The sequence below is a fragment of the Setaria italica genome, chromosome IX (genome assembly GCF_000263155.2).
Source record: "Setaria italica strain Yugu1 chromosome IX, Setaria_italica_v2.0, whole genome shotgun sequence".
In the NCBI taxonomy this organism is placed as follows: Eukaryota; Viridiplantae; Streptophyta; class Magnoliopsida; order Poales; family Poaceae; genus Setaria; species Setaria italica.
This window is the reverse complement of record NC_028458.1, coordinates 6,570,090-6,590,906: the sequence shown is the minus strand read 5'-3', so window position 1 is coordinate 6,590,906 and position 20,817 is coordinate 6,570,090. Positions and strand designations below refer to the sequence as shown.

The window sequence follows — 20,817 nt, the reverse complement described above, 5'->3', positions numbered from 1 at the left end:
TCATATTACCCTAGCTGCGCTATTAGCGTGTGCCTCGTTGCTTATTTAAAGTAGCACTTAGTATAGAAGACAAATCCCGAGTATGCTTTTTTGTGTTTGTTTGTAAAGATGCGGTGCATAATTGGTCCAAGAAATCGAATGCTATACCCAGCTGATCGAGAACACTGCAGAACTGAAGTGGAGGCAGATTTTACAGGTGTAGTTAGGAACAGCAATTTGCAGCTGAAAATGGCACAAAAGCATCACCTAATACAATCAAATTTTAGCATTTCGTTTGTGAATTAAGCATCCCAGTATGGCAGAATACAAAATTTGTTTGGACGTCGCCGATATTTTCGTCGAGCGCTTTTCGTCTGCCAGACCGCCACCCCCCGCCACGGCCCACGGACCCACCATGCGGCGCCTCCTCTCCGTTCCCCTTCGCCGCGGCCTCTCCACCGCCGCCGCCGGCGATCCCAGCCTGGCCTCCTCCGCGGAGCACGCGTACCGCCTCCTTCGCCTCCACCACTCCGACCCGCAGAGGCTCGTAGCCGCGCTGTCCGCCTCGGGCCTCGACCCCTCCTCGCCACACCTCCTCGACGCCGTCCTCCGCCGCTGCGGCGCCTCCTCCTCCCTCGCTCTGCATTTCTTCCACTGGTGCTTCCCGTCGCTGCCCTCGCCGCTCCCGTCCTCCCTCGCGCTCCTTGCCAAGTCCTTCTCCCGCGCCTCCTCCGCGCCGTCCCCGTCCCTCCTCGCGCCGCTCCCCTCCCAACTCCTCGGCCCCTCCCTCCTCTGCCCCATCATCCGTCGCCTCCCGCAACCGCGCCTCCTGCCGTTCGCGCTCTCGCTGCTCTCCGCCCGCCCCGACCACGACCACCCCGCCCTCTTCCTCTCCCTCCTCGAGTCCCTCTCCAAGGCCGGCCACGTCGCCACCGCCGAGCAGCTTGTCGAGGAGCTCCAGCCCCGGCTCCCGCTTTCGCTCCGCCACTACACGGCCCTGCTCTACGGGTGGTGCCGCCAGGGCAAGCTCGACGAGGCCAAGCACGTGCTCGCTCGCATGAAAGCCGCGGATGTCGCACTCGACGTCGTCGCCTTCAACACCCTGCTCGCTGGCTTCGTCGCGGACGGAAGATTTGAGGACGCGTTCGAGCTGGCGCGGGAGATGGAGCGGCGTGGCTGCCCGCCGAACGCGGTGTCGTACACGACCCTGATGCAGGGGCTTGGCGCGAGGGGGAGGGTCGATGAGGCCATGCGGGTGTTTGTGGAAATGCGGAGGAAGGGTTGCGCGCCGGATGCCGTCACGTACGGCACCCTGGTTAGCGCGTTTTGCAGGGCTGGCAAGATATCCCAGGGGTACGAGTTCTTGGACGCCATGTCAAGGGAAGGCCTGCGGGTGGATGCCGCCGTGTACCATGGGTTCTTTGTGGCGCATGAGAAGAAGGAACAGCTGGAGGAGTGCTTGGAACTGATGGAGAGGATGAGGGAGTGCCGGTGTCCACCAGACCTCAAGATATACAATGTGGTGATTCGGTTGGCCTGCAAGCTTGGGGAGACCAAGCAGGCCATGTCATTGTGGAACGAGATGGAAAATAGTGGCCTTAGTCCTGGGGTTGATACTTTTGCTATCATGGTTAGTGGGCTTGTTGGGCAGGGGGCACTGATTGAGGCATGCAGTTATTTTAAGGACATGACTGGACGAGGGCTCTTTGTTGCACCACAATATGGAGTGCTGAAGGACCTCCTCAATGCGCTGGTCAGAGATGAGAAACTTGAGCTTGCGAAGGATGTTTGGGAATGTATTGTTGCCAAAGGCTGTGAGCTAAATGTGAGTGCATGGACCATCTGGATCCATGCATTGTACGCTAAGAAACATGTCAAGGAGGCCTGCTTGTATTGCTTAGACATGCTTGAGGCAGGCCTGATGCCACAGCCTGACACATTCGCAAAGCTGATGAAGGGATTGAAGAAGCTCTACAACCGTCAGATTGCTGCTGAAATCACTGAGAAGGTGAGAAAGATGGCAGAGGAGAGACATGTTAGCTTTAAGATGTATAAGAGACGTGGGGTGAGGGATCTTGAAGAGAAACCTAAGGCAAAGAGAAGGAGAGGACAGAAAAAGAGTCGGTGTAGGCAGTCTGGTCAAGGCCAGTCTAGTAGGAATGCTGACCTTTTGGATGCTTCTGATGACGAATAATTTTCTGGCTAAGTTAAAATAGAATTTGTAGGGGACGATCATCTTGCTTAGTTGAATTGTTCTGGGGATTGAATGACTTACAAAGCAATAAAGAAGGAAATGCTGGTGATAATACCTGAGCATCACTGCAGTATTCTTATGCCAAAGATACAGTTTGCAGTTTTCAGCCAAGAGCCAAGTGGTATCTTGATTATGTCTGAAGTTCATGTTCCAGTTTCATGCAGATATAGAGGATTACTGATCCAGAGGAGGTAACTGTTTTCATTCTGCCTACACTTGACTGTTATCATACACAGCACAAATTTGAATTTTAGTTCAGGTGTCCTATTGCCATTTCTGTAGAAAATTACGATGACTAATTATTTGATTTTGCATCATTGGGTACCATTGTATTTTTCTATTGACAGTAGTAATCCACTTATAAAGACTTCTAAGCATGTGTGGCTTTTGGCCAGTTATTGCTGACTGGCAACTGGTGGTACCCATTGTTGGGATCTTACTGATAGATGGGGTCAATGTCAGTTTTCTTTTCCGATTTTCATGCTTATATCTAAAATAGTGTTAATTATTAATTAATTTATTGTACAAATACACCTTAATCCATATGCAAGTAATTATTATGCTCACTGTAGTAATCAGCATCATGTCTTGTTATATCCTACTTAAGAATTGTTATTAGAATAGATGTTACATTCTGGTAGAATTTTTATCTGAATGGTACAGAAATATGTAATTGCACTGGTATCACAAGGGTTTTGTAAAGAAGTTAATCAGTCAGGCCACACTCTGCAGGTGGATGGCTGGCCTGTTGTCTTTGGGTATTTATGTTGATTGACGAATCCCAGTATCCCACCTATATGAGCTGCTCAATTGGGAAGATCTAATAGTTTGTTTAGTTCCAGTTGGTGCATGTGGGAATCCCTACAATCTCAGCTATCCGAATCAAAGGATGAAATGATTCTTTATTCCCAAAATTGTGATTGTATGGGGCATTGATATTGATATGCCCCACCTCTATATGTTTTGGAATTTGTTAGTATTGATCAGCATCAGTGTTTGCTAGCGTTGTATGTGATTTCCATAACAAAAAGAACCTATGTCTAATTATAAATGAAACTGCAGGGATTTGAATATGACTCATAGCAGCTTCCTTTCATAGATGTGTCAGCCAGGAATTGCAGCTTGCAACTGCATTTTATGTTGCAGAATTCGGCTGGAAGGTACAAAAAAGGCTGGTATCGAAATGGTATGGAAATTGGAATGGACAAATATTTGTCAGTACCTCGGAAGCCCAAGTTTTCTCTCTGATCTTGCATCTGATAGTTCTCCAGCATATTCTGATTTTTTTCAAAATCAACTTGGGAGTGATGTTGGCAAGACGGCAGTTTTGGAAAAGGAAGCTAGGCTTTTAGAATGGATGAGGTTAGAATGCTATAATCATGGCTTGTGACTAATGCTATGAAGTATGGCCAAAGAAGATGCTCTTAGTTTTCCCTCAAGAAGATAGATGCTCTGAGTTAATGCATCCTTGTAACTACTGCTATCGGAACACTTAGCTGAAGACGATGTTCAAGTTCACTAATATTTTTTCTGAGCGTGGAGCACACATCAAATGTGGAGAAGCTGACAGCCGATGTAAACTGCAACCTGCAAATTTGGATTATCGCTCAAGTTTATGTGGGATGCACTGCTCAAGCTGCAGTAGCTGCCATTGAGGTTGAGTAACATGTTCCCCATTCTGCATGCTACTCAGTTTTTTTTCCTTGCTACTAGTGCTCGTTTAAGAACATGTTATTCTTCTGCGCACAGGTCTCAATACCACCAGAGACTTCAATATTTTGGACTGGCATGGATAGAAGATGCTGGGGTATGATGAACAACGAAATTCTGCAACATCATTTGAAGAATTATTCCGCTTTATTTACTTTCTTCCCATTACTTTTGCAAGCGTATCAATGCAACTAGCTAAGCTAAGGAATAGTCACTGTACATGGTTCATGTTTTAACCCTTGAGCCACCTCAAATTGCAACCACGATTATTCTGTGTTATGATGCCCTTTCTGATAACTCGGGTTTGCTGAGAAAATATGCACGAGTTAACCTGCGGTACTCGTGTTAGCCTTCCATTTTCAGAGGATTCCTACGGTGGCACTGCCCTGTGTGGCTGTGTCCATAGCTTGTCTTGTTGCTCTTTAGATGAATTCTTATGCCCTCTTTTATAATTTCATGGCTAATCTCGATTGCATTTACTCCCCTTGTCCATTAGAAACAAGCAAGCCACAGTAATTGCATTTCATTTGTTGGAGATAAAAGTGTGAAAACAATACCAAGATAATCTAGAACTTAGCGGCTTGGGAGCAGGAGCCTCTAGTGGCCGGTTTGTTGGCACCCCGCTCTCTTTCACTGCTTGTTGGCCCCACCAGGCCACAGCACTATCTTCCCTCGCTCTCGCCTGCCAAATCGCCAGAGAGAGACTCCAAATTTCGAAATCCGGCCTTCCCCCCACCCACGATTCACCGCCCGAAAATTTGAAATCCTTTTCTCCTCCCCGACCTCCGACCTCCGAGCCGCGCCCCCCCCGATGGCGGATCCGCAGCCTGTGCTCACGCTCCTGGTGCAGAAGGGCCCCTGCAAGGGTGAGACCCGGCGGGGCCGCGCCGGCGCAGCGCTCCGCGTCGGCCGCGTCGCCAAGGGCAACGACCTCGCCGTGCGCGACGCGGGCGCGTCGCAGAGCCACCTCTCCGTCGAGTTCCTCCAGCCGCCCGCGGCCCGGTGGGCCGTCACCGACCTCGGCTCCTCCAACGGCACCCTCCTCAACGGGGCGCCCCTCGTGCCCACCGTCCCCGCCCCGCTCTCCCACGGAGACCTCATCAAGATCGGGGAGAGCACCGTGCTCTCCGTCTCCATCTCGGCCGATGAGGGCCCGGGACCGGCCCCCGCCGCTACTAGGCGGTCCGCGCGCAACGCAGCGGTGGCGGCGGCGGAGGAGGAAGAGCAGGGCCCCGCCCCCGCGGTTACGCGCAGGACCGGGCGGAAGAAGGCTGCTGCTGCTGCGGCCCCCGAAGCAGAGAAGGAAGTGAAGGAAGAAGCTGCAGTTCCGACGCGCCGTGGCGGGCGGAAGAAGGCCACGGATCCCCCAGATGCCGAGAAGGAAGTGGAGGAGGAAGCTGCAGTTCCGACGCGCCGAGGCGGGCGGAAGAAGGCCACGGAGCCCCCTGATGCCGAGAAGGAAGTGGAGGAGGAAGCTGCAGTTCCGACGCGCCGGGGCGGGCGGAAGAAGGCAGTGGAGCCCCCTGAAGTGGAGACGGAGGAAGAGGAAGAAGTGGCAGTGCCGCGCCGTGGCGGGCCGAGAAAGGCTGCAGCGACGGCGGCCCTTCCACCACAGCCGCAAAATACGAGGTCAACGAGAGCTGCTGCTAGGAGAGGTCAAGCGGTGGAGAGTGGAAACGATGAGGGGAAGGTGGATGGGACCGGAAGGGGGCAAGTACGGGCTACAAGAGCAAGTGCAAGGAAAGCTGCACAAGCTGTTCCTGAGGAGGATGAAGAGGAGGGAGAGGTGCCTGTAACCAGAGATCGGGTTGGGCATCCTCCAAAGGCGACAGATGCCAAAGGTGGTGAAGAGGAGGATACGGTAGAAACCAGAGATGGAACTTCAAATACATCAGAGGAGGTGCCCGTGGCTGGGAGAGGACGCGCTAAGGGTAGCAGAGGAGGCCGAAGAAAGGCTACAAGGGCAAGCGCAAGGAAGGCTGAGGATGCAATTATTGAGGATGACGATGAAAAGGAGCAAGAGGAGAGTGGTGTGGCTGATGTCAGAGAATGCAGGGGCAGTCCATGGAGGTTGATGGCAGCAAATGATTGTGATGAGGAGGATAAGGTGGCAACTGGGGACAACAAGTTGGATAGAACCTCAAAGGCATCCACAGAGGATGAGAAGATGGTGGATGTGGAGGAGGAGGATGCATTGGCTCCGAAAGGGTGGACAGGGAGGGCAATAGAGGGGAGGGTCAATGCTCAGCATGCTACTGCCAACAACGATGGCATGGAGGAAGGGAAGGGGAAGGATTCGAGCAGGGGAGGGGAAAATGAAGTTAATAACGAATTGAGGGAAAGAATGCTGCCAGAATCAAAGCTGGGGGGTGTTGGAGAAGAGGAAGAGAATGACAAGAGGGAAGCCCTTGGTGGCAGTGTGGAGGAAGGGCTTGGGGAGGAGCGCACTGGGAGAAGCAGCTTGGAGAATATGACATTGGGGGAGTGGTTTGTTCGGATCGAGAAATACCTTCTAGCAAAGAACGAGGAGGCTGCTGAAAAGACGATAGCTGAAGTGCGAGAGAAACATCGGTGTTTTTGCGAGCATCTTAAAACACTCAATATGAGTTCCGATCCTTCTTGAGACTCCATGGTACGTTCAGCTATAAGTAAAACATTGTCCTTTCATTACTTCTGTTCATGGTTTCATTGAAATACAAGTAGCAATTTTGCAAATGCCTCCAATATGGTAATACCTTTGTGAAGTGTGAGCTTTGCTATACTGCAGTTGAAATGTTTTTATGAGGAACCTAGAAAACTTGTGACTAAATCTTTCAGGGTTTTGCCCTATGGTGAATTCTGATTACAGTTAGAAACTTTCATTTACTGTCTATTCCATTTTTGGCCATTTCCCAGCAAACAACTTGTTTGCGAGTGCCAATTAGTTGGCAATTGTTGTTCTTCAGATATGTAATGAGACTGTACTGTAGTGTAGGCCCTGTTTGTCACAACTTGTGATTGTGCAGATTCTGCATTTTAGAAATGCCAGTGAAAGCAGATTCTGCTTATTCAGTTCATTCCTAGAATGTGCTCACTGATACTGCTGCAGAATCATGTCATCTCGTGCATCTTCCCATTAATCTGTGAAAGAAATTGAGAAATAAGCTGTGCTAAACAGGGCCATTATTCTTCAGGGACTTCTTTTGTCCATGCTTAGTTTTTGTTTTTCTTGTTATACCACATACTTAAACTATGCCTTTGCATTGCTGACAAATTGTATGGTCCTGTGCGTTGTGGTTTCATGAAAGTCATGTTGCACAGTTTATCTGCAATTTTGGCTTCTGCCTGACCCTTTGCTGTATTGAATATCTAATTAACAGGAACCATTCAGTGTAAAAGATTCAAGCAAATTCTTTTAGGGTATTACACATTGCTGGCTGGCCACCTCTGAGTGTTTCCACAAGAATTATAATGCTTGATTTTTTTTTCATTGTTTGGCACAACTTTGTTGATCACATAAAGGGCAAAATAAATATAAACCTGTCAGTTCAAAGTTTTCTTTCGGTAATCCTGCCCTCCAACTGAATTAAACTTTGTTAGAACTAGTAGATTTACATTTTTAATAACCAATAGATTGCTTATTTGACTATTATCCACAACTTGCTTAAGCCTGCCGTGTTTTCTGCAGGATCATCTGGAACTATTTTGGTCAGTCTATCGTTGGGTGATTTGGTGACACCCGGATATCACAATGAAGACAACATTTTGCTTAAGTGTCACAAACTGTAGGTTTGTGGTTTAACCACCATTAGCAGGGTGATGATTGCACAAGTTGTTTGTCCCAGACTTAGTAGTTGCCTAATTAGTAGTATTTGTGAATGTGATGAGAACGCATTACTAGTATATATATAAAGCTCCAGAGTTTAATTTCCATGTAATTCAGCGTTGAATCCAGTAGGGTTGCTTCTGTAAGCCTGTTCCTCTATGATAGTTAACTGTAATATATCCTGTTATTTTGTATCTCTGGACAATATTGCATCAACATGAGTCTGAAAAGCAACTGGAGGTAGTCATGATTACTCTGGGTTCCCTCCTCTGTCGCTTCCATCTGTGATTGGTAAAAATGTGTGGTTTGTATCATTTGCACAGGTTGCTCCTCTTATCTATTTGATACTGAACTTTCTGCTTCTGCACTTTCTGTCTTCCTCTTGCCTGGTATGCATATCAACAAAAGCTGCACTTGCGCTCTTCCACTAGTCCAACCTTCATATAAACTGATAATGGGGCATGTTGTCCAGCAAAGAAACATCTGCGGCTTGTTTTCTAGACCAGTTTAACGTTCGTATATTTATATTTGGCTGGACCGTATTTATATTTGCATGGAGGACCAGTGCAACCTTTTGGAATACACTGGTTCTAAGTTCTGATGCGTTATTATGATCCAGTGCATCTATGTATTCATGTTTTACAGTCCACAAGTAGGATGGCTAACCGGCTGCAAGCTGGAATCATCTTATTGTAAAAAAAAAGATCACTGAATTTTAACAGTAGCGTATAGTGATCACTGGATGTAAAAAAAGAGCACTGTGCAGTATGCACTCAGTAAGAATTTGAGATTGCATGCTTCAAGTTTTTTTTTTAACCTATGCAGCACCGAATCCAGTACACAGAAATGCGGACCATTTCACGAGACGCCCCATAGTAATAACTAACAGCATATCAAACTGCAAATTGTTTTTCAGGAAAAGCTGGTGCATGGGTCTTCATGAAAAACAAATACATCCCAGCGCATGCAGTGACGATCACTGGAGGGCATGGACAGAATTCATTGAGAGCACACAGTTCACATCCTGCCGTGCCAAAAGTTCTGCAGATTACAGAAACTACAATGTTCAACCTAAGAATCTAAGACCTGCAGTCAGCAAATTCTTCTAGCCTCCGCGTGAATCATCGCTTCCTCTTGCCGCGCATCTTTGATTCACTCTTTGGGCTACCACTGGCTGGTGACTTGGACCCAATTGCCGAGCTCCATAGTGCCCTCTCAACATCTGAGGGTGTGAAACTTTCTTCTCCTACGGTCAGTTCCTTCAGGACAAACAGAAATATCAGCAAAAAGGCAATCAAGTACTGTATATGTGTAAATACAGATTGTACTTTCTATTGCTCAGCTGATACTGATATGAGCCTACAGTCTACATTTGAAATGACACCTAACTGAACTAGTGTTATGTTGTAGGCCAAAGTTTGCACTGTAGAAGCCGCAAGCTTTCAACCTACAAACTATAAAATGCTTTACTCTTATTGCCATAGTGTGCCAACTGGAACATAGAATGGAAAAATTAACAAGCAGGTGAAAAATTGTCATGTCATCTCAGTGCACGCCCTGAAAATTTATCTGCACAATGTTCTCAAATTTATTTGATGTCAGCATTTGCAGAAGGGTCGTTAAATTGCAGAACTTTGCTGTTATTCATACAGGTAAAATGGGATCCTTTTAGTAACAGTCCATAAATGTAGAAATATATGTTCAACAACAGTCCCATAGTTATTTACAGTTTCCAAATGCCAAGCCTTAAAGAAAGCAGAATCAGCTAGTCCAGTTTGTCCAGAATGACAGGGGTTAACACACAAAGCATAGTATTCTGCACTAAGTTAACTGTGTTTAATGTAACATGCTGAAAATTTTCCATATTGGTACACCGACTAGGATATTTTTAGTTGTGGCCAAACTCTAATGACGATCACTATACGAAAAAATTAATCAGCTGCAAATTTGCAGCCACCTGGGCACCTGAATCAAAAGTCAAAACCATGACTATGTTGTTGTAACGCTGAACACTTCAAATGGCTAGAGGAAGATGCTAACTTTGCAACATTGCTAGCAAGTAGCAACCATGTCATTTGTTATATCAACTGGAGAAACTATACCTTCGATTTTGCCTGCAATTTGTCAGCGAATGCTAGGTACTGCTTCAGCGTGTAGTCCTTTGCATTGCCCAAGGCCGCTACCATCGCCTACACATGGTCCATCCAAGGTCACAGCATTACATTGCAGCCAACCCGCGGAGCAATGTACAAAATATTTTGTACAATAAACCCCACCTCGTCGGACATGAAGGGCGCGACATCCGGTGCGTAGGCCGCTAGCACGGCGGACGCAGTGGCGGGGCCGACGCCCTTGAGCACGGTGAGCTCGGTGATGGCCCTGCTGAGGTCGGGCAGCGCCGCGAACGCCTTGCGCGATGCCGACTCCACCACCGCGTCGTCCAAGCCCTTGACGAAATCCATCAGTCTCGGCCTGGCCACAAGAACCCAATTAATCGCATCGGTGACATGCTTCTGAAGAAATTTCAGGAACAAGGACACCAATCCGAAACTTCGAATGCAAAACAGCGGGAAGGAAGAAGCTAGGAGCCTAGGAATAAGCATGAGAACTCAAGACGGCGGATGGATCGACCTCCACTTGCCGCGGGAGAGCTTCCACTGGAGGAGGCGCACCAGCTCGGGCTTGGCGATGAAGGGGTCCGGTTCGCGGCCCCGCAGGAGGGCGGGGAGGTCGTGGCGGTAGAAGGAGTCCACGGCCACGAGGTCGGGCTTGTCCAGGGCTTCGAGCCGGCGGTCGTACGCGGCCAGAGCCGCGCGCCACGCCGCCGCGTCGCCGCTCGCGAAGTCCACCGTGTCGGCCATGTCGGCTCGGCGCGGTCGGGCCGGGGGGCGGCGCTTTGCAACTTGCAAGGGACGAGGGAGAAATGGGGCGTTGAACCCGAAAACCAGCTGAACAGACGGTTTCATGGAAAACCGGTTATATTTCTGATTTTATTGAATCATGAACCCTAAACCCTCCACGCACCGTTGTCTACAGTGGATGTGTGGAGATAAATCCAAAAGCGATAAAATTGAGTTCGAGGGTTGAGGGTTTTCTGCTGTTTGAGGGATCACGCTCCCTCTTCTTCAACCGTCACCACAACTTTGCTGTACCTCCATCATCAGAGACTTCACCGCCGGCGACAGGGCTCAGCAAGCCAAACATCCTTCCACCCTTGAAGTCATCTATCATCCAGAGGTGCTACTCTGCAGTTTATTTTTCAAGTAATTTGACGATTTGACTAAATCCTGATGCCTCATGTGAAGCTCACTCCTGAGATGGAAGAGGAGGCAGAGGTGGTCGGGCAGGAAGTCGGAGGTGCCGGCAGGGCGGAAGGGAGCCCGAACACCGTGGATGCTGGGTCGACGATGACGAGGGGAAGGAGGAAGAGGAGAAGGAAGAAAAGTAGGTGAGCTTTGTTAAGTTGGGCCTGGATAAGCAGCCGAAGAGGGTTCCGAGGAAGAAGGCATGACGAAGACAATTTCCGATACAACAAAAGCCATCCCCATCCGTGAATTTTAAAAGTTAAATTTATTACATTAAAATATTAATTTATTTTAGATTTCTAAGCTAATGGACTTTGAAATTACGGAATCTTCCTCCTCTCTCCCACGAAATCAGTCGAACAGTTCGGCCCTGCTGCGGTTTTCTTCCTCCCTGCGACCTTATCTCCTCCCTTCGCTCCCCAAGCGCCCGCCGCGCTCCACGAGGTCGGCCCGTGCGCCGCCCTCCACGCTCCCCTGCCCAGCTGCAGCTCTCGAGTCCGGCTGGTGCGGCCGCACCCTCCTGTCAGGCTAAAGGGTGAGTACATATTCTGAGTTGTGGGGTACAAGTTATCCTGTGTAATGCTTGGGCCAGAGGCCATGTCAAGAACTGGGCTAAGCCCATTGGGCCACCACGCCGGCCTGTGGCGTGGATATGAACCCAACGGGAAGGGGCATGAACGAACAGAGTACCGAAACCTAAACCCTTCCTGCTCATCTTCTTCCCCAAGCCGCCGGCAGCGGCGATTCTCCGACCAAAGCTCGCTGGCGTGCGCCGTGTAGTCTAGGGTCGTCACACCTCCCTTCCCACGACTTCTCTTTGACTGAACCCCGATGCCCCGCGTTAAGCCCACCCCTGAGATGGAAGAGAAGGCGGAGGAGGTCAGGCAGGAAGTTGAAGGTGCCGGCGGGGCGGAAGGGAGCCCAGACGCCGTCGACGCTGGGTTCGCCGGCGAGGAAGAGGAGGAGGAAGAGAAGGAGGTGAGCTTCGATGAACTGGGCTTGGACGAGCAGCTGAAGAGGGCTCTGAGGAAGAAGGGCATCGCGAAGGCAACCCCGATACAGCAGGAGGCCATCCCGCTCATCCTGGTGCGTGATTTCTGGCTCTTATTCTCCTTTTGTTGGGGTGCTTTTTTGTTTCGTGCGAATTTAGTTGAGATGTTCGTCCTCTGTAATCCAATCAGCTACAAGTACCGGGTGGCATGTTAGAGTGTGGTAATAAATAAACGGAAAATGATGCAGGAACTATGGAATTTCAGCCCCTTTATACTTGGAACAAGTTAAATGCTGACTAGTATGATGGCAATATGCAAATTGCGGCGGTATTTGGATAGCCTGCATTCTCTTGAACTTTTGAATCACTGTTAGTTGCCATCTAAATGTTTTGCCATTGAAGACAATCCTATTTAAATTTAGTTTTAGGCAAGCATATCAGTAGAAGGATCTGGTGCACAAACTGCTGTGGCCTGTTCATCATACCCTAGTAACACTACAGACAATCCCTTATCCCCATGCGCAAAAAAATTGTTTTCTGTAGTTTGTGAATCTGATGGACAGTCAAATGTTGTGGTTTCAGGAAGGGAAGGATGTGGTCGCAAAGGCGAAAACTGGCTCTGGAAAGACCTTTGCCTATCTTCTCCCGCTGCTGCACGAGCTATTGAAGTTGTCCTCGGAAGGCCGTATTCGAAAACCCGCACCAAATGCCTTCATCCTGGTGCCCACACGAGAGTTATGCCAGCAGGTAGTGGACCTCAACCTTTCTTTTGCTGAGATTGTTTTATGACTTAGTCTGAGTATAATTGTTACAAGGCAAAATTTGCTACGGGACACCGAAAGTGACCCCTCTTTGCTAGCAGACATGCAAAATAGAGCAGTTTGCTGGAAGACACTTTTGTTTGTGCCAATTTTGCTGGAAGACACTTTGAGGAGAGAGAATATTTTTTTTGGACATCTAGTGCCCCTGCTCGTCCACGTTCCGTACGTGGTTCTCGGCGATGCCGAGGTTGATGAGTCCGTCGGGGTTGTCGGCGCAGCGGCGGAGGCCGGCGTAGTAGAGTGAGTCCTCATCCTCGGAGCGGACGACGACGCCGTGGGCGGAGAGCCCGGGGAGCGCGGCGCGCGGGGTGAGGAGGCCCCGCGAGTGGGAGCGGTGGATCGGGGAGGCGGCCGTGGAGTTGGCGCTCCCCGCGGCGGAGGGGCAGGCGGGGCCCGCCGGGTGCGGCGGCCGGGGGGCGGTTGCGCTTGATGTAGCACGAGGCTGCCCCGGCCCTGCACCACCCCTTGCAGCGACACCACGATGCGCATCCCGCCGTCCGCACGCGGCCGCGCCATGTCGCGTGATGTTGACGGCGGCGGCGGGTTCTTCTTCCTGCTCTTGCGGGCTGCGGTGGGGCTGAGGTCGTTGTCGTCGTCGTCGTCCCTCATGTGCGCGGGGGGCGCGGCTGCGGTGGCAGTCCGTGCTGCGGCGTCGTTGGGGGCGGCGCGCGGCGGCGCCGGGGCAGCATAGGGTGGGGTGGCGGGATTCGGTTGGCGCGGGCGGGGGATTTGGGGGTGGTGGTTGTGGTGGTGGTGGCCGTCTGGCTCTGGGCGAGGAGGGAAGGGAGGAGCTGGGGGACGCCGGGCTTGGCGTCTTGCTTGCCGCTTCTGGCGCCGGGCGGTGAACGAGCCAACCCCCCGTTGGCTTGGCTTGGCTTCGGGCCTTGGGCGGAACAGCAGCTCAGGTGGCGGTGGGGCCTTGGGCGGAACAGCGGCTCAGCTGGAACGTGGACGAGCAGGGGCACTAGATGTCCAAAAAAAATATTCTCTCTCCTCAAAGTGTCTTCCAGCAAAATTGGCACAAACAAAAGTGTCTTCCAGCAAACTGCTCTATTTTGCATGTCCGCTAGCAAAGAGGGGTCACTTTCAGTGTCCCGTAGCAAATTTTGCCTTGTTACAAATGTTATATCTGTAGCAGTTTAAAGATTGATATCTCACTTTGATACATCCTGATTCATATGTGAATTTATTGATGTTGGGTACACTGAAGTTTGCAGAGTACTTTGATTGTCAGATATTCTTGTTCATTGGTTTGTAATTGGATATATATGGTACAGTGCAAACGTATGATTATAGTATCCACTATTGTGATATGTTCTGCCTTACTGCACAATTTCCATTAGCGATTAATATGATGCGGATATAATATAGCTTCCTTTTCCTTTTTGTTCATCTCTGCTAAACAGAAACTAACTCTGTTGTGATTATATCTATATTTGCTTACTGTAGGTTTATAATGAGGCATCATCTCTCCTTGAGTTCTGTACATCCAAATTAAAGGTCGTGCAAGTGACTGCTAGCATGTCGCATAAGGATATTGTGAGACAATCCTATCTCATTTCATTGTTATTTTCTCAACTTGGTATTGGTGTTCTTTCATTATTTACATAAGCACAACTAACTAAAACCCTGTTATTTGCAGACCGTTGCATTGTCTGGCCCCCCTAATATTCTTGTGTCAACTCCAGCTTGTGTTGCAACATGCATATCAAAGGGCATTATGCGTGGGTCATCAATCAAAGAATCTCTTTCAATGATGATTCTCGATGAGGTGCACTTCATTTATCTTTTATTTTCTTCATTCTATGCACTTTTTTGCTTACATACTTTGTGAGTCCTCCAATACATGAATGCCAGTGCTAAAGTTGTGCCTGTATGTTCTCTTTCACAGTCTGTGAACTGATATGACACCTCCAATTTTGAAAGCTTTACTTCCATTACCTGATTGAGTCTTTGAGTTTAGTTTGTTCTATGTGTTGCCGTATTGGTGCATAGGATGGTATTAATTTGAGCCACTGCAAAAAGCTGGAGATCCATACTCCAAATTTGTGGTGACATTTTTTTTAAAAAAACTGCAGTGCTATATATTTCATCCATTATTATAGGGCATATTTTGGTATGTAAAGTCTTCAAAAGTACATATTGACCTTTAATTTCTCTTACAACATGTAGTATTGTACAAAATCAACAGTATCTTAAAGTGCCTTGAAATATGAATTTGTTGATACCACATTTGTAAACATGCATATAAATTGACTACTTGTTGACAAAGCTTACGGAGTTTGATCTTTCCAAATAAAAAATATGCCTTATAAAAGTCGAGAGAGTACCAAATATGCTGTTTTATAGTATTGCACATCAAATTCCACACTTCTGTTGATTGATGTTCAGGCAAGCTCCTTTTGAAGAAGTTACTAATCTATTAATGGTTAGTTCCCAGGCTGACCTTCTTCTGTCCTATCGCTGTGAAGATGACTTGAAAGCTCTCATCCCACATATCCCAAGAAGCTGTCAGTCCATTCTGATGTCTGCAACTTCAAGGTCAAATGTGCTCCATGTTCCTTCTTTTTTTTTTCATTTATCCATCCTATTTTGCTTCCACTACCTACATTTAGGATTTCTCTAAGCGTCTCATTTTTCATAAGTACCTAATCAGATACTTGGCACTTCAAATAGTGAATTTTTGGCTGTATACAGTTTTATTATGCTGATCCTCTAGGACCCTGCGAGTAGTTCAATTGACATGCATTCAATATCTAATCATTGGAAGTTGAATTCAATCCATGCTATTGTTATCCCTTGTTACAGTAGAACATAAATAGTTGTATGATTTACTTGAGCCCCTGCTTCCATTTGTCTTTCATTTATCTTGTCTGGTACTGAATTGGACTGTGTCACAGCTCCGATGTCGACAAATTGACGAAGCTACTTCTGCATAACCCATTTATTCTAACTCTTACGGAGGTTGGTCGAGCTAAGGATGATGTGATCCCCAAAAACGTTCAACAGTTTTGGGCAAGTCTCTTCTGCTGCATTACAATTTGACATCTATGAACTTGTTCTCCATTTCCATATTACCATTGCAACTGGGACATTCTGTGGGAAATAAAAAGTTCCCATGTTTGATATAGTTACATTTTCTTGTCTATCCCTTATCTGGGCCATTGTTAGATTATAAAAGTTTTTTTTATTTGCAGTTGTTTGGCTGAATTTATTTGGCACTTATCATTATGTTTCATTCTTTTCTACCCACAGATCTCATGTGATGTTAAGGATAAGATGCTTCATATACTTGCACTGTTAAAGTTTGAGCTTATTCAGAAGAAAGTTCTTATATTTGTCAACTCGATTGATGCGGCATTCAGATTACGACTGTTCTTGGAAAAGGTAGATTGAACTACTAGTCTTACCCTAATATGAAATGTGATTGGTGATCTAGATCTGTGAATTTGAATGCTAACTTGCTTGACACCAAAAAAGAACTTTACAGTGTCGTGCATTAATTCTTGGAAATCCTGTTTGAGATGATTCAAAACTTCGTGTGCTGCAATAATTGAACTTATGAAGTACTTTCGGCTGAACCACCCCCTCTGTTCCTTTTGCATTTGATATTTTAAAGATGAACATACAGTCATGTAAATGTTGAGTCTCTTGATGTTTCATTATATTCATTTTTTCTCTTAAGCTACCTATAGGATACTGGTTCAGGTAAGTCTGTAAAAAACGCATGAAAGGAGTAATAAACAGATCGGTGGTACATCTTGTACTGCCATGTCAAGATAATGCTATGCAAACTTATGCCTACACTATGATTATTTGCAGAAATACTATTCACTTCACTGCTTTTGTTGACGTATTATGTTGTTCATCGCTGTTTGCTTTTATTGTTTCTATTTTCCATATGCACTTCATGTATTTTAGTTACAATCTTATGATCAATATGCTCTATACAGTTTGGGATAAGATCTGCGGTGTTGAATGCTGAGTTGCCACAAAATTCTCGACTACATATTATCGAGGTAGCAATTTTTCATGGCTTGTACTAAATTATTTAATCGCTTAAATGAAGTGAACAACTCAATTGGACTTGAACCCTCGGATAGGCTCCCTTTAGCCCCGCAGATTGTATGTTATTTCTGTAGCTGTGATTTGATAAGTCACTTGTCTCTAGAATTCTGCTACTTTTATTCCTTCTGACTGTTGCCTAGCACTATGTTTCTGTGGCCTGAATAGCAATATCTTTCATGTGCTCTTTTTCAGTCTTGCATCCCTAGCTGTTGACAGAACCAAAAAATTATAAATACTACTCCCTCCATCCCAATTTATAGGTCGTTTTGGCTTTTCTAGGTGCATAGTTTTAGTTATGCACCTAGATATATGCTTATGTCTAGATACATAGGTTGTGTTTGGTTGCCTGGCTAAGTCCCTGACCAGGCTAGTCTAATGCAGCTTGTGATTGTTTGGTTGCCTGTCCAGAGTACATAGCCAGGCCAGCGCAATGCAAAAAGAGCACCTAAGCTAGGCTACACTAGTACGCCTAGATCTTAACCAGGCTAGATCTAAGCCATGTAACCAAACACACTCATAGTAGATACTATGAATCTAGAGAAGCCAAAACGACCTTTAATTTGAAACGGAGGTAGTAGTCCATTGGTTAGGGAAGTGAAATGGTATGGAAGGATTACCTGTTAAACAGGATTCCAATTATTTAAAGCTTTGATTTTTTTTTATTTTCCATTAGAAACTCGCACAGATTACTTCCTTGGACTGACAAGGTAACGCCAAAAATGACTTATTGTTTCTTTATTTCTTAGGCATTCAATGCTAGATTATTTGATTATCTGATAGCAACGGATGATGCTAAAACAAAGGAGGAGAAACAAACTGATAAGGAAAACAAGAAAGATGCAAGGGTGTCCCGCAAACATTTGCAGCAGACTTTAGATGCCGAATTTGGAGTTGTCAGAGGAATCGACTTCAAAAATGTATTCACAGTAAGTTAATATCTTGACCTAATAATGTATTCCCAGCAGTTAGGTGTGATCGAGTCAGTAGCTGAGAGCCTGAGATCTGTGCTTAGGATGATTGCTGGACCTACTGTGTTCTGATCTGATAATACATATCCTGTTATTGTGAGAGTTCTCTGACTCCTATGGGGATTGGCCGTCGTCTTCTAAAATAAATTAAGGAGGATTTAATTTGAACTTCTGTTGTATGGCTCACCACTGGTTCTCTCTTTTGAAAGATGTATAGCAGAAGTTTAAATTTTATCATCTTTTTGTTTTTGCTTGCTTATCAGCTAAACAAGGTCACAGTAAATGAAACGCTGATCTCATGGTTGAAGTTCTGAAGATATATGATTGGCCTTTATCTTTAACCTTTTTTCAGGTAGTTAATTTTGACATGCCACCGGATCCTGCTGGGTATGTTCACAGAATAGGACGAACAGGGAGAGCAAATAAGACCGGTGCATCCATATCGCTTGTAAGTTCAATTTTACATGGTTCAATCATATATGTTATCATCAGGAATAAGTAACATGTCGTAAAGTTTCTATATGTTCTGTTGTTGATGCCCTCATCTTTTGTTAATCACTTCTTCAGGTTTCAGCAGAGGAGAATAGTATTTTTGAAGAGATTGAGCATATGTTGCGAGATGTTGAAAAGAAAGATACAGATTGCATTTCACCTTTCCCACTACTTATGAAAGATGCTGTTGAGTCTCTACGGTATAGGGCTCAGGTCAGCAATATATCTATTGTGGATTATGTATACTTGAATCTCTTTTAGCATATTCTATATTTGCTATTTCCACCTATCTGATCAACATTATGCTAAAATAGATAGTAGGTATTGAACAATTGCTTTGTGAGGCTGTGCTAGTATGAGAGTGAGGCATGGTTGTCTGGTGGGAATCTACTATTGTGATTAGTACAAGCCCGAAAGCTAATCTGGTAGTAATGAGCTATCCAGTTGTTGGCAGCCAAGATTTTCTTGCAATCCTCTTTTAATGGATTCTTTGATCATTTTCTTTACAAGCATCCTTTCTACGTCCCTTTTGTCTATTCCTGTTATTAGTCAAGTAGGTATTGTATATGTATATAAACTAATGTGGTCATGCCCATTAAATATGAAACCTTGCTAAGGTATCTCTATTTGTGTTAATATTGGCATTCCTAGCCTGGTAAGGAAAAAAGTTCATTCTCTGAACAATGAATCGTATGCTTTTGTTTTTTGCTTAGCCAAGCTATTTGACTAAGTAGTAATCAGGCAGATAAAATAATAGTTGGTGCGGGACATCTTATCTAGCTTCTAGCACATGGGGTTCATTTCTTTTCTTTTCTTTTACAATTCTTAAGCCAGCATGGTTGCTAAATTTGTTTGTGTACTCTTGAAACAGCAATCCTAATTTGGGTGGCTAACGTTAATTGGCACTGCTCTTACAGGATGTTGCGAGGAGTGTAACAACACGTGATATACAGGAAGCACGCCGCCAAGACATAAAGAATGAAATCCTCAATTCCAAGAAGTAAGATTTTGTTGTAAAAGAAGCAAATTATTAGTGCAATGAAAATTGCATAACAGTAATTGAATCTCTTGAAAACAACCTCCTGGTTCTCCTTGGAAAAAGAAAAACAACTTGCTGGTATAATACTTCTAGCTAATAAACTGTGTGCTTTGTTGCTGATAGAATGAATAAATTAAAGATATGAAATTGTACATTTTGCCATTTCATGGAAAAAGAATCATCTTTATTCAAAGAAATTTCTGCCCCCATATTATTTTTCCTCTAACATGATCCCTTTTTATTTTGTAGATTGAAGTCTCATTTTGAAGAGAATCCAAGAGACCTTGGTATGATTCATGAGCCTTGTGTGGAATAGTTGCGTTGGTCAAGTGACCTGTCTGACCAGTTGATGTTTTGTTTTGTTTCTTCTTTTCAGATTTGCTCAAGCACGATAAATTGCTAAGCAACAAAGAAATTCCTGCACACTTGCGTGATGTTCCTGACTACCTGATTGATCCGAAAACAAAAGAAGCCAGCAACGTTGTCAAACTTTCCAGGGCTGCTATGGGTATCGACAAGCCCCAAAGGCGGAAACGACAGGGATTCAAGGGAGGATCTGGCAAAAGCAGAGACCCTCTTAGAACTTTCTCTGCTGAGGTACATCTATCCATTAGTGACTTTGGAAACCTTAATTTGCAGTTCCCGACACTATACACACCCTGCTTCCCTGAACAATCCTGAAATGTTTCCTTCCTGGCTTGTTTCTTGTTTGATCATGAGATAATTCATGCCATAGTTGCCAGATGGTACAGTCTAGAATGAATACATCATCATTAGTCCATATAAGCTACAAGCCTAAAAGTGATTAGAGAAGCATAAAGAATTGAAATAGTCTCTCGTGCATCCTGTTTTCTTTTTCTTCAGTCTGTTAAATGATACTCGTGCAATTCTTTCTTGCACTGATTTTTTCTTGTTTTTTGGTAGGGCAAATCACGGAGACGAGGCAGGAAAGAAAGAGAGGGTGAACCGGATAGAAGAAAGAAGAGTAAGAAGGCAGAAAGCTGATGTCTTCCATGGAGTTTTACTATTAAGCTCGCTCAATTTTGTAGGCTTCTTGACTTCTTGTTTACTAAACACAACTGTAGAATCTTTAGACAGGCGTTGTTTAAACAACGGCAAGGTTTAAGAGTGGCAAACGGTTATGGGGTGTAGAATTTGTTTATTGCCTTACGGGAAACTTCTAAGTATCATGCTCTTCTCTTGAATCCTTGCGCCGTTCAGGGTACATTAACAATGATGTGAACAAAAGTTTCAGGATTTGATTGAACTAACGAAATCACTTCACCAGAGCTGGGAATATTTAAGACTAGCCGATATGATGATTTAGCTACCATAGACTCGCTCAGAGTTTCTTGCTACTGATATGGGTGCCCCCCCCCCCCACC

At 45.8% G+C, this 20,817-nt stretch overlaps 3 protein-coding genes across 5 annotated transcripts; 2 read left to right on the top strand and 1 right to left on the bottom strand.

The window, feature by feature from the left end:
• The first annotated feature begins 363 nt into the window (after window positions 1-363).
• LOC101755254 (ABC transporter F family member 4) lies at window positions 364-8,011 on the top strand. Of its 3 annotated transcripts, none has more exons than XR_002675948.1 (4): window positions 364-2,424; window positions 3,296-3,889; window positions 3,983-4,040; window positions 7,611-8,011. XR_002675948.1 is itself a non-coding variant. In XM_022823326.1 (4 exons), the coding sequence occupies exon 3, from the start codon at window positions 4,755-4,757 to the stop codon at window positions 6,564-6,566; it is 1,812 nt and encodes a 603-aa protein (XP_022679061.1). In that variant the 5' UTR covers window positions 2,181-2,424; window positions 3,296-3,889; window positions 3,983-4,754; the 3' UTR covers window positions 6,567-6,575; window positions 7,611-8,011. The 3 variants fall into 3 exon arrangements, 2 of the variants coding, with proteins under 2 accessions (XP_022679061.1, XP_022679062.1); XM_022823326.1 differs by having other exon boundaries at window positions 2,181-2,424; window positions 3,983-6,575; XM_022823327.1 differs by having other exon boundaries at window positions 2,181-2,424; window positions 2,966-3,889; window positions 3,983-6,575.
• Window positions 8,012-8,621: 610 nt separating this feature from the next.
• On the bottom strand, window positions 8,622-10,704 carry LOC101755664. Its single transcript, XM_004981851.3, has 4 exons — window positions 10,380-10,704; window positions 10,025-10,220; window positions 9,851-9,937; window positions 8,622-9,007 (listed from the first exon to the last, which is right to left on the bottom strand). The coding sequence occupies exons 1-4, from the start codon at window positions 10,607-10,609 to the stop codon at window positions 8,870-8,872; spliced, it is 651 nt and encodes a 216-aa protein (XP_004981908.1). The 5' UTR covers window positions 10,610-10,704; the 3' UTR covers window positions 8,622-8,869.
• A 1,022-nt stretch (window positions 10,705-11,726) lies between these two features.
• On the top strand, window positions 11,727-20,719 carry LOC101756063 (DEAD-box ATP-dependent RNA helicase 16). The gene is made up of 15 exons (XM_004981852.2): window positions 11,727-12,139; window positions 12,627-12,791; window positions 14,315-14,404; window positions 14,508-14,636; window positions 15,306-15,406; window positions 15,766-15,880; window positions 16,121-16,252; window positions 16,819-16,884; window positions 17,680-17,859; window positions 18,254-18,349; window positions 18,469-18,606; window positions 19,311-19,393; window positions 19,682-19,719; window positions 19,809-20,029; window positions 20,357-20,719. Exons 1-15 carry the CDS (start codon window positions 11,885-11,887, stop codon window positions 20,435-20,437), a joined length of 1,890 nt encoding a protein of 629 aa, XP_004981909.1. The 5' UTR covers window positions 11,727-11,884; the 3' UTR covers window positions 20,438-20,719.
• The last annotated feature ends 98 nt before the right edge of the window (window positions 20,720-20,817 follow it).

What these genes read in the sequence shown, in the direction of transcription:
- LOC101755254 (XM_022823326.1), top strand. Translation starts at nt 4,755, where the DNA reads ATGGCGGATCCGCAGCCTGTGCTCACGCTCCTGGTGCAGAAGGGCCCC.
- LOC101756063 (XM_004981852.2), top strand. Translation starts at nt 11,885, where the DNA reads ATGCCCCGCGTTAAGCCCACCCCTGAGATGGAAGAGAAGGCGGAGGAG. An exon ending in AGGCCATCCCGCTCATCCTG is followed by an intron (nt 12,140 to 12,626) that starts GTGCGTGATTTC and finishes TTGTGGTTTCAG; the next exon opens with GAAGGGAAGGATGTGGTCGC. An exon ending in AGAGAATCCAAGAGACCTTG is followed by an intron (nt 19,720 to 19,808) that starts GTATGATTCATG and finishes TCTTCTTTTCAG; the next exon opens with ATTTGCTCAAGCACGATAAA.
- LOC101755664 (XM_004981851.3), bottom strand. Translation starts at nt 10,609, where the DNA reads ATGGCCGACACGGTGGACTTCGCGAGCGGCGACGCGGCGGCGTGGCGC. An exon ending in CGCCCTTCATGTCCGACGAG is followed by an intron (nt 9,938 to 10,024) that starts GTGGGGTTTATT and finishes GACCATGTGTAG; the next exon opens with GCGATGGTAGCGGCCTTGGG. An exon ending in AATTGCAGGCAAAATCGAAG is followed by an intron (nt 9,008 to 9,850) that starts GTATAGTTTCTC and finishes TTTGTCCTGAAG; the next exon opens with GAACTGACCGTAGGAGAAGA.